Raw genomic sequence first — 11,940 nt, forward strand, 5'->3', positions numbered from 1 at the left:
GTGCACATCGCATCCTGTAACATACCCTGACATTTTTATTTCATTCAACCACTAAGGGGTACTACAGTAAACCTGCCATGTTGTGCTTTTTTGTCACTTTTCGCAGTTTTCAGCCTTTGTATTTTAATGAACTCCTAAAGAATTCATGGGATCAACCTCAAATTTGGTCAGGATGCTCTTCAGGCCTTTGTGATGAAAAAATATCAAATTGGTGAGTTTTCATGGAAAAACCTTGACGTGGCGGCCATTTTGCCTCATTCGGCATGAACAATAAAGTTGTTATAACTCCAGGTACATTATTCAATCTGCAAAAAATTACAAATGCATGATGCTAATTCAAGAATGAGCATATATCAATGCCAAAATGTTCAATAACTCATACCGCCACCTACTGGCAAAAGGAAATGTCACATTTTCAACTTTTATTTACTCCTAGCCAGTTGACAAGATCAGTCTCAAATTTAGTAAGAAATGCCTTATGACATTGAAGACACTTCATCATGAATATTAAAAGTTAGTAAGATACATATATTTCAGGTTGCGGGTTCAAAGCAAAGGACACACAGTTGTTAATGTATATTTTTTACATTACATTCCACTCATTAGATTATTCATTGATCACACTATATTGCAAAAATATGGTGACTGTATCACTTGTCGCACCCGCGTTTGTGACCGCACGTCACGTAGATTCCTCGACGGTGACTGTATCACTTGTCGCACCCGCGTTGGTGACAGCATGCCAAGAACAAGAGCAAGAACAACTCCACAAAATAATTTTTGTTACAAAGTATTTCTTGGGAAGATGAACACAAGAGAGACCTTCTTCCAAGGCGTACAGGTGTCTTTACAGTGATAATAACAGATATTTAAACATAAAACATTAATATAAAAATGCTGAATCAACACAACTTTCTAATGGGCAAGAACAACTCCACAAAATAATTTTTGTTACAAAGTGTTTCTTGGGAAGATTAACACTAGAGAGACCTTCTTCTAAGGCGTACAGGTGTCTTTAAAGTAACAATAACAGATATTTAAACATAAAAACACACCAATTTTTGAATAAAGGGAGAACTGTCACTTTTTTCCACTTCAAGCACTGAATATAACAAAATAACAATAAAAGAAAATCAAAGAGGAAAAACTTACCCCAATAGGTGTGTGTACCTGTGAGAGAGGAGAGAGAGAGAGACCTATACCTACCGTATACCTGCTGCAAGACTTGAACTAATCTTTACAGCTAAACTAACCAACAAAAGCTATTCATGAAAGTCATTAAACGCCAGTCGTAACAGGAAAAGTGGTGTCGTCTTCTCCTTCCACGAACGATGGACATTTCCCGATGTTTCTTGATGATCCACTGAAAGTTAGGTATAATGAGAAAAAACTCTAAGTAGTATCTCTAATCCCATCAGCTCCACTGTGTGACTGCCAAGTGGTTTGTCCAATATGTAGAGAATATGTAGAGAATTCCAGAGTGACGTCACTGACATCTTGAGTGACAGGACTCAATTGTCACACACACACACACACACACACACACACACACACACACACACACACACACACACACACACACACACATACACAAAACTTCAGATACAATAGTCAATCATACATATAATAATCATACATATATATATACACATATGTATATGTGTGTATATATATATATATATATACTGTATGTATATATATGTATACAAATATATGTATATGTATGTATATATGTGTATATATGTATATATACTGTATATATATATATGTGTGTGTATATATATATATATACTGTATGTATATATATGTATACAAATATATGTATATGTATGTATATATGTGTATATATGTATATATACTGTATACATGTGTGTGTGTATATATATATATATATATATATATATATATATATATATATATATATATGTCTATTGTAAAAAATACAGTGTGTAAATAATATATATATATATTTTATTGTTGAAGCTTTGCTAAAAATAGATACTATTAAGTTCAAAGTTTATGTGCATAATGACGCATTTAGTCCTGCACTCATCAAACTGGCTATATCTCAGCATGATACATAGTTCAATGTGAACCATAGGCAGTATTGAACACGGTTCACTCAAATAAAAGTGGAAAATCTGTGATTAAAATACACATCTGGTCGTGAACCATTACAAAGTGTCATCAAAGTATTTCGTGGGAAGATGAACACTAGAGAGACCTTCTTCCAAGGCTTACAGGTGTCTTTACAGTGACAATAACAGATTTCCTCGTCTAAAAACACAACATAAAATTCACTATATTATATTCACTATATCACCACTCTCCAGCGGGCAACTAAATACTCCCAAACATCCTTTTGGTCAGACGCTCTCCAGTGGACCAGAAGTTTGGCCAGTGTGGTTGAAACTTGCATCACCTTCATTCAAGAAAAGTCTCTTGGGGCCATGCTGTAAACCAAACCGGAAGTCGGCAGTGATTTCGATTTTTGTCCATTTGTAGTCGCTATACTTTAACGAACTCCACCTAGGGATTTTGTCTGATCCTCTTCAAATTTGGTCAGTAGCCTACAATCTGAGAACCTTTGTGATTAAAAATGATAAAAAGCTTTACGTTTGGTTGAATAGCTTAGCCGCAGCGGGCGGCTACTTACGTGATTCCCCATCAAAAAAGCTGATGTAACTTTTTCCAAACGGTCCTAAACTTCCCATGCTTGATAACACTCATGGCCTGAGAATGTCTACAAGCTAATTTTCACTAATACTCACAGTGCCACCTGCTGGCGAAAGGAAATCCGCTTTTTCTGACAAACGGCATCCGATTTACATGACTTTTACAAGATGTGGTTTACACTTGATATAGAGAAACATAATGCATGTTTGCGTGTGTTCTGTAGCGCCACATAGCAGATACAGGACGCGGTGGACTATTTGCAAAGCATAATTTCCAGCGTCAGGCGGTCCATGCGGGAAAACAAATTCTGACTCGTGGGCCCGTTCATCGCTGCTCGCAGCTTTAATTAACTTTTGATATTTCATAATGTAATATGTTGTGCACAAATACGTATATTGACAAGATCATGTCAGCAATGTAAGGATTTATTGAAAAAGCAGTGTTTAGTTTTCTATAATAAACATTTGAGGCAGGATTCATGTCTTTTTAAATTGTGCACAGCGTTCTTTGACTGACAGCATGGCTCCCTCTGCTGCCCGTCAGCTGTGTGCCTTTCACTGTTTTCTCTTTCTTTATATTGTTTTAGCATCTTCCTAATTTAGTCCCATCCTTGTCTCTACCAACAGACGAGCGGTCTGCATCACAATGCTCTAATCTAACCCGTTGGTTTGATTTACATTCAGTGTTTATGTAAATGAACACTCAGACTCAGTGGTTGGAAAAAAAGTTTAATGACATCAAACCAAGCAATGCCAGCTATATGCACATAACCAATATTATCAGTTTTTAAAACATCTATTTGACATGTTTGGCAGAAAAAAAGACATCTATCTACAGTACAGTAAAAAATTAAAAGTATAAAAATATATTACAAATCTCAAGTATTTACAAAGACAGCTTCTCTCTACATGTGTCTAACTGTCTACAGTTACACTTCTGTCAGTTAGTTTTCAGTCTAGTCGAGTTACCTAAAACAAGCAACATCTCTGCAAACTTAGCACCTAATGCAGGAAACAGTGGTGGCCTCGGACGGCCAGGACACAAAGGTCACTAAACTCTCAGCATCCTCTGGGAGAGGGAGGGGGAAGAAGAGGAACATAGATGGAGATGAAGAGAAGAGGATCTCCTCCACGTTGGCTTAGCAGGACGTGACAGTAGAGTTCCTCTGGAGGTGGTTAGAAGAACATCCTACGGCAGGAAAAAAAGGTTTAGATACTTATCTCTAACAACATCCAAATGTACACCCACCCACCCACCCACACCCACACACACACCCACACACACACCCACCCACACCCACCCACACACCCACCCACACACCTGTAGATGTTGGGGTCCAGGAGCACCGCTGTGTCTGTGGGGAGCTTGGACAGATGAACCACCTGGGTCTTCTGCTGCAGTCTGTCGCTCTCATTCACCCACACATCTGGCAGTCTGACACACAGAAATACATCAACACTGGATCCACGATCACATCTGGAATTTAGTTAGTTCTCACATGCAAAATATGTTTTCTTCTTAGTGTGAACAGTGGAAAGCTTGATATTCTCATAAGATTTGAAAATGGATTTGATCTTGAGCTACAATGTGATCTGAAAAAAAGAAGCCAATCCCATCATCGTATCTTCATTAATCCTTTAAGACAGCAGCTTAATGAATTCAGAAGAGTCCACTTTCATCCCAAACATGCAGGTTACATTAAGGAGACATTTCTTTCCTAATGTAAGTCAATGGGAAAAGGTCTTTTGAGGCCGCATTGCATCAAATGACGAGGTGATCACACAGCTGACCCACTGTGTCAACTCATTGTACAGTTGTGTCGACGTCACTCTGCATCCTCAGCTGGGAATATAACTCTGTTGACTGCCAGCAGTCATGCAGCACATTCATGCTTACAATGCGAATATAAACAACTGATTATGAGAATTATTAGACCTCCTATAATATAACAGGAGAGTTACTGTGGTGGCTCAATGTCAAACACTTGTAATGGACTCAATGAACGACACACCGCAGATGAAAAAATGAAATATAAAAGGCTGTCAGTACTCTGAATAATCTCGATGTATAAACTTGGACTTTGTGTGAACAGCTGATAAATGTGTACAAAAAGCACAGATGGTCAATTATCATTACATGTCAGAAGACTGAAGCAATGACTTCCATACAGTACACGTTAGGCTGCTGTTGACCAATGGCTACAGGCGCTGAGTTAATATTGTTATTGTACAACAAAATGCAGCTTGTAGTCTCATAGCTAAAACCACCACAAAATAAACTGGATGATATAGTGGAGGACCAACATCACTGAACAGCAGCACCGCCGGCCTTAAAGGCTTTAACGGTTCTAACATTCCTTTGTGTCTAAGATCACTTTATGAACTAATACTTTGATGTAATCCATATGGAGCTGGTATACTGCTAGAAGAGGGAGAGCAGGACAGAGACGACGAGGACTTACATGTCTTCAGGTGTCCAGTGCAGCAAGACCTTCACTTTCCCAGAGTCCTCTTTCCTCCTGGCTATTACCTGAACAGACACAAACACACATGCATGAGGTACTGCGCAGAATCACGTGTGTGTGTGTGTGTGTGTGTGTGTGTGTGTGTGTGTGTGTGTGTGTGTGTGTGTGTGTGTGTGTGTGTGTGTGTGTGTGTGTGTGTGTGTGTGTGTGTGTGTGTACGCGTGTGCCCACCGTGCTGTGGAAGACCACACTATGTCCGTTGCCCAGGCTCTCGATGTGCGTTGCCAGGTTGAGGCAGATGGCTCGATGGCGGATAGCGTCCATCGTCTGAGCGTCAAAGAAGTCATGAGGTCGGGCTGGAAACAAAAAAAAATACTTAAAAACAGAAATAACCTAGATTAAAAAAAACTCCAGACAAACGTTGTCCTCTCTTTTCTAATCAAAGTAGCTAGCAGCGCTAGCTCCAAAAGCTGCTAAACCTAGCAAGTCACCAAGTCAGCAGCGCTGACAGCCAGCCTCCTTCCAAAGCCACTCCCCCAAATGATCATCATGAACTTAACAAGCAACATGGCTACACAGCTGTCAGGCTAGCAGCTTGTGGAAGATTCTGGTAAAGAGCAGCGAGTGCACAAAGTGCACATCAGTTACAAAGAAACGCAGATTTCCATGACGGCTTCCCCCGGTGAAAGTATTCCCGGAGAACATGCTAAAGAAAAGCTAACGTGTGGAAGTATTAATGGATAAGATCTACGGTGAGATCATCTCCACAACAAACACAGAAGTATAGAACTGTCACCCAGCAACAGTTGTGGTGTGGCTCAGTGTAGAGCGGGTCAGTCCCCTGCTCCTCTACTCCATGTCCATGTGTCCTTGAGCAACACATCTAACCCACATTGCTCAGGGTTGTGTAGGTCTGTAGTCCTGATGGGAGTCCATGGTAGCTCTGTCATCAGAGTGTGAATGGAGGAATGATGACATGTAGCGTTAAAGAGCTTTGAGTGGTCAGAAGACTGAGATATACAAGTACAGTCCATTTACTATTTAATGATGCGCTACAATCACAGAGCTCCATGTATAGATGATTATCAGAGCCTCCATCCCATCAGGAGAAGTGGAAAAGATGACGGCGTCCAGCATTATCAATCCAGAAGCCTTTGTAGTCGAGGTCTGTATTGAGCGGTCTGTCCTCCAGAGAGTAAAGCACTTTAGTGAAGAAGTGAAGCTTCCTTCTTCTGACCCTGCTAGGAGTTCTCTGTAGCTAGAGAAGGCTGAAGGAGCTTTTATCTAGGACTCCACAAACCAGTCACGTTGTATTTCACATACAAGTCTGTCAGAAATGTCATCACTTCAGCATTTTATTCTATCAGATATCTGTGTGAAATGGTCATAATTATGATGTGATCCGTTCATACCGACGTGGACGTTTGAGCCACATTTCAAGAAATACTCTTCAGGAGTTTCTGAGAAATCACATTCACAAGACTGAAAACATGAAAAACATGAAGAACAATGGAACAACGTGAAGATGTCTTTGGATGTAAAGGGGGGTGTGTGTGTGTGTGTGTGTGTGTGGAACATACGGAGGGATCGTCTGTGTTTGTTCTTGAGTTTCCTCCTCTTGTTGAGGCCGGCCTTGGATGGAGACTCCTCCTTCACTTTGCCCTGATTGGACACTTTGGAGGAGCCCTGGGAGCTGAAGTGAGTGGGCACGTGACGGGCCAGCCCCCCCTGAGAGGCAAACGTGGCGTTGCAGCCTCCCACCACACACTGCAGGAACACAGTGAAGTGACAGGGTGGACAGGGTTACGGGTACGTTTCCACTGTGTGGACGGACATCATTGTGTGAGGCGTGTGTGGTCACCTTGAACGGCTTGTCTCCGCTGTGGGTCAGCATGTGTCTCTGCAGCCAGCTCTGACTGGTGGACGGCGTGTTGTACACCTTGCAGCCCTTCCACAGACACACAAACACCTGTGTGGAAGACACACATACATACAAGCGCACACTGATAACCAATCAACACACAGAGCAGCAGTGATCACTGTAGAAGAACAAAAGACCGTCAAGAACATGACAGAGGGACTTTCAAACGTGGAAGAACTTTGTTGCCAGTATACTCCGGTAGAACCACATGTCAGATGGTTAAATAGATTCAGAACTTCTCTAAAGGTCTCCTTTTTATTCATGAGATCTATCTCAACCATCAGTCAACACAAAGAACACAGTGTGTCCATTGTGTTGTTGTATTGTGCAGTTGTTCAATCCACCGGGGGAAACGTTCTACTTCTCCAGATGTGGAGGAATGTTGAGTTTCTGGTGTAGTTCTGCAGATGAACTCCTCTAGTTCCATAGTTCTAACAACTCTGTCCATCACACAGCAGAGTGGAGACATCCTAAAGCTCTGCTTGCTGTTCTAGTGTGTACTAGAGGTTCTAGTGTGTGCAGATCATCACAGAGGGCCTGAACACTGCTGCTGTCCTAACACTTGAAGAGAAAAAGGTTCTCCGATTGAAACTGAGCTTCACAAAAACTCTAATGACTGGACATGAAGACATGGTTTTAAAGTAGCCAGCTTCACCTTCCTCCACACACATGCAGTAACCTGAGAGTGAGACACTGACCCCGCCTCTCTGCCCGTCCACATGCGTGGCTCTGATGTGCTCGGCCAGGTCGGGGCTGCTGGGGAACAGCAGCTGGCAGTGGTCCCAGCAGCACGTGGAGCTCAGAGACTTGCCCCCGCCCGCCGCCGAGCCGCTCCCCGCCACCGCGCCGTGACCGTTGAGCATGGCCGGGGTGGAGCGGCCGCTGGACGCCGTGCTCTCCAGGTCCATCAGGGTGCTGCTGATACTAGAGAACACAACACAGAGACCACATTAGAGAGACCGCGCTACAAACCTTAGGCACAGACGTGTGAGGATGTGTTATTGAATGAGAGGAGTGAGTTATTAGAATGCAGATTTAAGATGGAACCTGACAAACCGGCATTAGTTCACCATCTTTGCTTCATGAAGGACAGACACATTGTTCTCATTGACCTGTTGTGTGCTGAAGGACTACGGTACACAGATGAACCATTTATCAGAGTTAGAGACCACGCGGACGCCGTCGGCTATGTTGCTCTTTAGACGTCTTATAGTGACATTACTTCAACAATGTACTTAAATGAGAGGCTGCTTTCAGTCAGTGTAAACATGAGCAATAATGTCACTGCAGAAAACATGTGGGACATTTCAGCAGCTGAAGTAAAAAGTGGAGTTGTAAACTTGACTGAGCTGTAGAAGAGCCAGCATGTGGGACAGTCTCTGTTATCACTGTAAGAGTACTGTGACAGTAAGAACACCGGCATTACTGCAGATTGTTCTACCAAGCAGGTGATTTTCAAAGTGAACGGAACCCACTGGATGTTAGAATAGAACGGGAATCATTCGGCTCTCTTAATCTTAAAATTGTCAGCAACAACCAAATACACCATCTTAAGGTCCTCAGTATGTGTGCCGAGCCAGCTGACCCCCGTCCATACTGGCTGTGTGCTGACATGACCTACAAGAGGACCAACACCTGACACACACACACACACACACACACACACACACACACACACACACACACACACACACACACACACACACACACACACACACACAAAAGCTACAGTGAAGTCGTACAGCTGCCACAGCAGCAGGATTACCAAACGTTGGGGGCAGATGAACAGGAGCAGATTAGATTTTCTCTTCCACAGTTCATGTGCTCATTAAATATGGTGCATTCAAACGTCATTAAACAAAGAACCTGTACTGCAGCTCTCCACCAACATCTGCTTCTTCCACTTACAAATATAAGAAATCCTGACCCACGGTCCACGTCCCAGCTCTTCTGGAGCTCTCAGCCACTTCTCACTTTCTTCATCAGTGGTGGCGTTTGCTCGACAAACATTACATTTACATTACATTACAGTCATTTAGCAGATGCTTTTATCCAAAGCAATTCAGTATCTATCTACACACTGTAGACACAGCTACGGGAGCAATTTTTGGGGTTAAGTGTCTTGCTCAAGGACACATTGACATGAGACTAGTGGAGCAGGAGCCGGGGATCGAACCTCTGACCCTCTGATTGAAAGACAGCCCTGCTCTCCACTTAGCCACGGTCACCCATCAAACATACAGATTTAAAGATGAACTATTTTTTACAGCAACTTTTTTTAAGCAAACTCCACCCACCAATGAAGACGTGGTTCAACCAAAAGGAAATATCTAACACTGTAGTCCAGTAGTCCTGAACAGCTCCATTTGAAATCAAGAACATTTGATTGGATGGCAGCCCAGTTTTCAGACAATAACACAATAAGTGAACAACTGATATCACACCTGTCTGAATGATGCTGCGTTCACACGACGAGCAACGGCAACAGAGCCGCGTGGTCTTCTACAGAGCCGGCCGGTCTCGGTTGAAGTGCTGTTCGGGCCGTGGTGGATGGACTTACGTCGTACACAGCGCTGTGAACTGCTTATTGACACCTTTCCTCGCAGAACGAAACAGGGAGAAAGAAAAACTTCCGGCGTGTTCCTCACACAGCTACAGTGTGAACACAGCATCGGGGCCACGCTCCGATTAAACCTGAGGGACATTCAGCATCGTTTCAGTAACCACAGCAACTGTGCAACTGCTAGTGGTGTTTCAATGAGACAACACTGTTTGCCGATGAATTATTAGAGGACCGTTACAACATCTGAACCAACAGGGGGGTGGAGAAGACCACTGGATGATAGTTCCATTTCCTGTAATCAAAGTGGGACTGTGAGTGGAGGTTCAGCGAGGCCTGTCCTGTTACTCATCCTGAAGCTCACAAGCAGCCGTGTAGGTGTGCACAGTGCAGCTTTCACAGCCGCGTCAGTGTTGTCATGACTGCTGTGTGTGTGTGTGTGTGTGTGTGTGTACTGAGCGTGGTGAGATGATATCTGGCCACAGATCAGGATTTAACCTGTTTAACAACTACTCAAAATGAGTCGCACAGTTTCAATGCGTCACAGAGGCCTGAAGGGGAAGTTTCCTTTCTGAAGAACTTTCCCTACAGCCTTTCAGTAGTTTTATTTATAATCCAAATCTTTGATTGTTTGTTTCAATAATCCATATTTTGACTTTACTATCACAATAGTGGTTAGCTGCAGCTCAATCATGTCCGTTTCTGTTGCTTGTAACAGCAGATGCTGGTTGATCATTAAACTATTTGTGATATTAGTGTGAAGAAGTGCTGTGAGTTGTTGCGAGTCTGTGGATGTCAGTTCTGGTGTGAGCACAACTTCAGTTCCTCTTCAGTCCATGAGGAGAAACCAGGAGACATGGGAAAACAAACTAACATTACAAAGACCACCACAAAGTTATGGTCACTATATAACTGATACATTACACATCGTCCAGGATGTGCCCAGCTAAACTCTGTGTTTGAAGCATCTGATCTCATTCAACATGTTTGGGATATTATTGCAATGAGCAGTAACTAATGAGTAACAATCACCCTATTAGATATGATTGTTTTGTTCATTTTATTTGTTTGATCTGTATTATTTTATAGTAATGTTATTACTACAATGACTTAACTACCAACCAATCATTTTGATTTATCAGGCTATTATGCTGATATGACGCCTGATGAATAAAGTTTTAGTGTTATTGAATTATGACGGTTTGAACAACACTGCAGAGGTCCATCTCCCAAATCTGATGGAGGTCGCTCCCGCCGACCGCCCGCGGGGAGATGGAAGAAGTAGCGGGGGAAGGGACGTCTGTCGCGGTTACATAGCTCCGTCACCAGCCGGTGGAGGAATGAGTGGACTAGCTGGAGCTGATAAAGGGATTTGCCCCAAGATATGAGCTATGAAAGAAGAACATTTCACTTTATAATAACCCAATCGCAACCCTCAGACAAGGTTCCCACAACCTATAGTTCGTTGTCGTCACCGTAGACGCCTGTTCAAAACTTTGTCGAATAACCGGGGAACGTTTGAACCGGTAGAGAACGTAGAGAACCCTTCAGTTGACGTTCACTGAACGTTCCTCGAACCGACAATCGAGCCGCTACACCCGTCTCGTAGCTAACACTTCTTAACGATGAACTTGGCATCGTGGTGAGACCTCACGTAACCTCTCTCTTTCTCTAGGCCTCTTCATGCACACAAGTTAACAGACCTGTCCTCGGAATCCATCCGGCTGAGCGGCTCTCCATTAGACGAGCTCAGCTCCACGCCGGCTTGTATTTTGGCGCCGTGCTCGGCTTTCTCCGCCGTCTTTGTGTGCTCGGTCGGCGGTGAGGAGAACACGTTCTCTGCCTCTCTTTGTTCTTGTTTCAGCACCCGGGAGTCCTCTTGTGCGGAATCAGTGCTACTCGCCAAACTCCCCTGTGCGGGACTTTTCCCCGGTTCAGAGAGTTTACCGTCGGGTTCCCCTTCGTCGTCGCCGGTCTTTTCGGTCGGTACCACTCTTTCTGTGCCGTCGTCGCGAACGGGAGACGGGTCGTCCCCGTCCTCCACCGCCGCACCGCGACCACTGTTCACGTCCATTCCTGCTCTGTGCTCGTTGTTGTCGCCCGGTTCCTGTTTGGGGTCCGGCACGGCCTGTCCCTCTTTGCCGGTTTCTGCTGTTTCCCTGGTTCCGTTTTGATCCGACGTCGGCTGGGAATCTTGTTCGGTTCCGTCGCTCGTTATTTGAGCCATTTTCGAACAGTTCAGGAAGCTATTTTTGTATGTTCCACTCGAAAGTTGCCCTCAGGCTGCCGTTCTTCCTCCACTCACACTCTCCGCTTCAA

The 11,940-nt window shown here is 43.6% G+C and overlaps 1 protein-coding gene across 1 annotated transcript; it reads right to left on the reverse strand.

Moving 5' to 3' along the window:
• Positions 1–3,397: 3,397 nt before the first annotated feature.
• On the reverse strand, positions 3,398–11,940 carry LOC137877323 (zinc finger protein aebp2-like). Its single transcript, XM_068717143.1, has 8 exons — positions 11,325–11,940; positions 7,760–7,985; positions 7,002–7,109; positions 6,721–6,907; positions 5,372–5,496; positions 5,138–5,205; positions 3,997–4,110; positions 3,398–3,864 (listed from the first exon to the last, which is right to left on the reverse strand). The coding sequence occupies exons 1-8, from the start codon at positions 11,846–11,848 to the stop codon at positions 3,852–3,854; spliced, it is 1,365 nt and encodes a 454-aa protein (XP_068573244.1). The 5' UTR covers positions 11,849–11,940; the 3' UTR covers positions 3,398–3,851.

The sequence above is a fragment of the Cebidichthys violaceus genome, unplaced genomic scaffold, assembly GCF_023349555.1.
Source record: "Cebidichthys violaceus isolate CVI_PGR_0920_01 unplaced genomic scaffold, fCebVio1.0.p SCAF_21, whole genome shotgun sequence".
Lineage (NCBI taxonomy): Eukaryota > Metazoa > Chordata > Actinopteri > Perciformes > Stichaeidae > Cebidichthys > Cebidichthys violaceus.

Excerpts from the sequence above, each read along its gene's own strand:
- LOC137877323 (XM_068717143.1), bottom strand. The coding sequence starts at position 11,848 with ATGGCTCAAATAACGAGCGACGGAACCGAACAAGATTCCCAGCCGACG. Across the intron at positions 5,497-6,720 it reads CAAACACAGACGATCCCTCC|CCCGACCTCATGACTTCTTT; the intron begins GTATGTTCCACA and ends TTTTGTTTCCAG. Across the intron at positions 5,206-5,371 it reads GTGTGGTCTTCCACAGCACG|GTAATAGCCAGGAGGAAAGA; the intron begins GTGGGCACACGC and ends GTGTCTGTTCAG.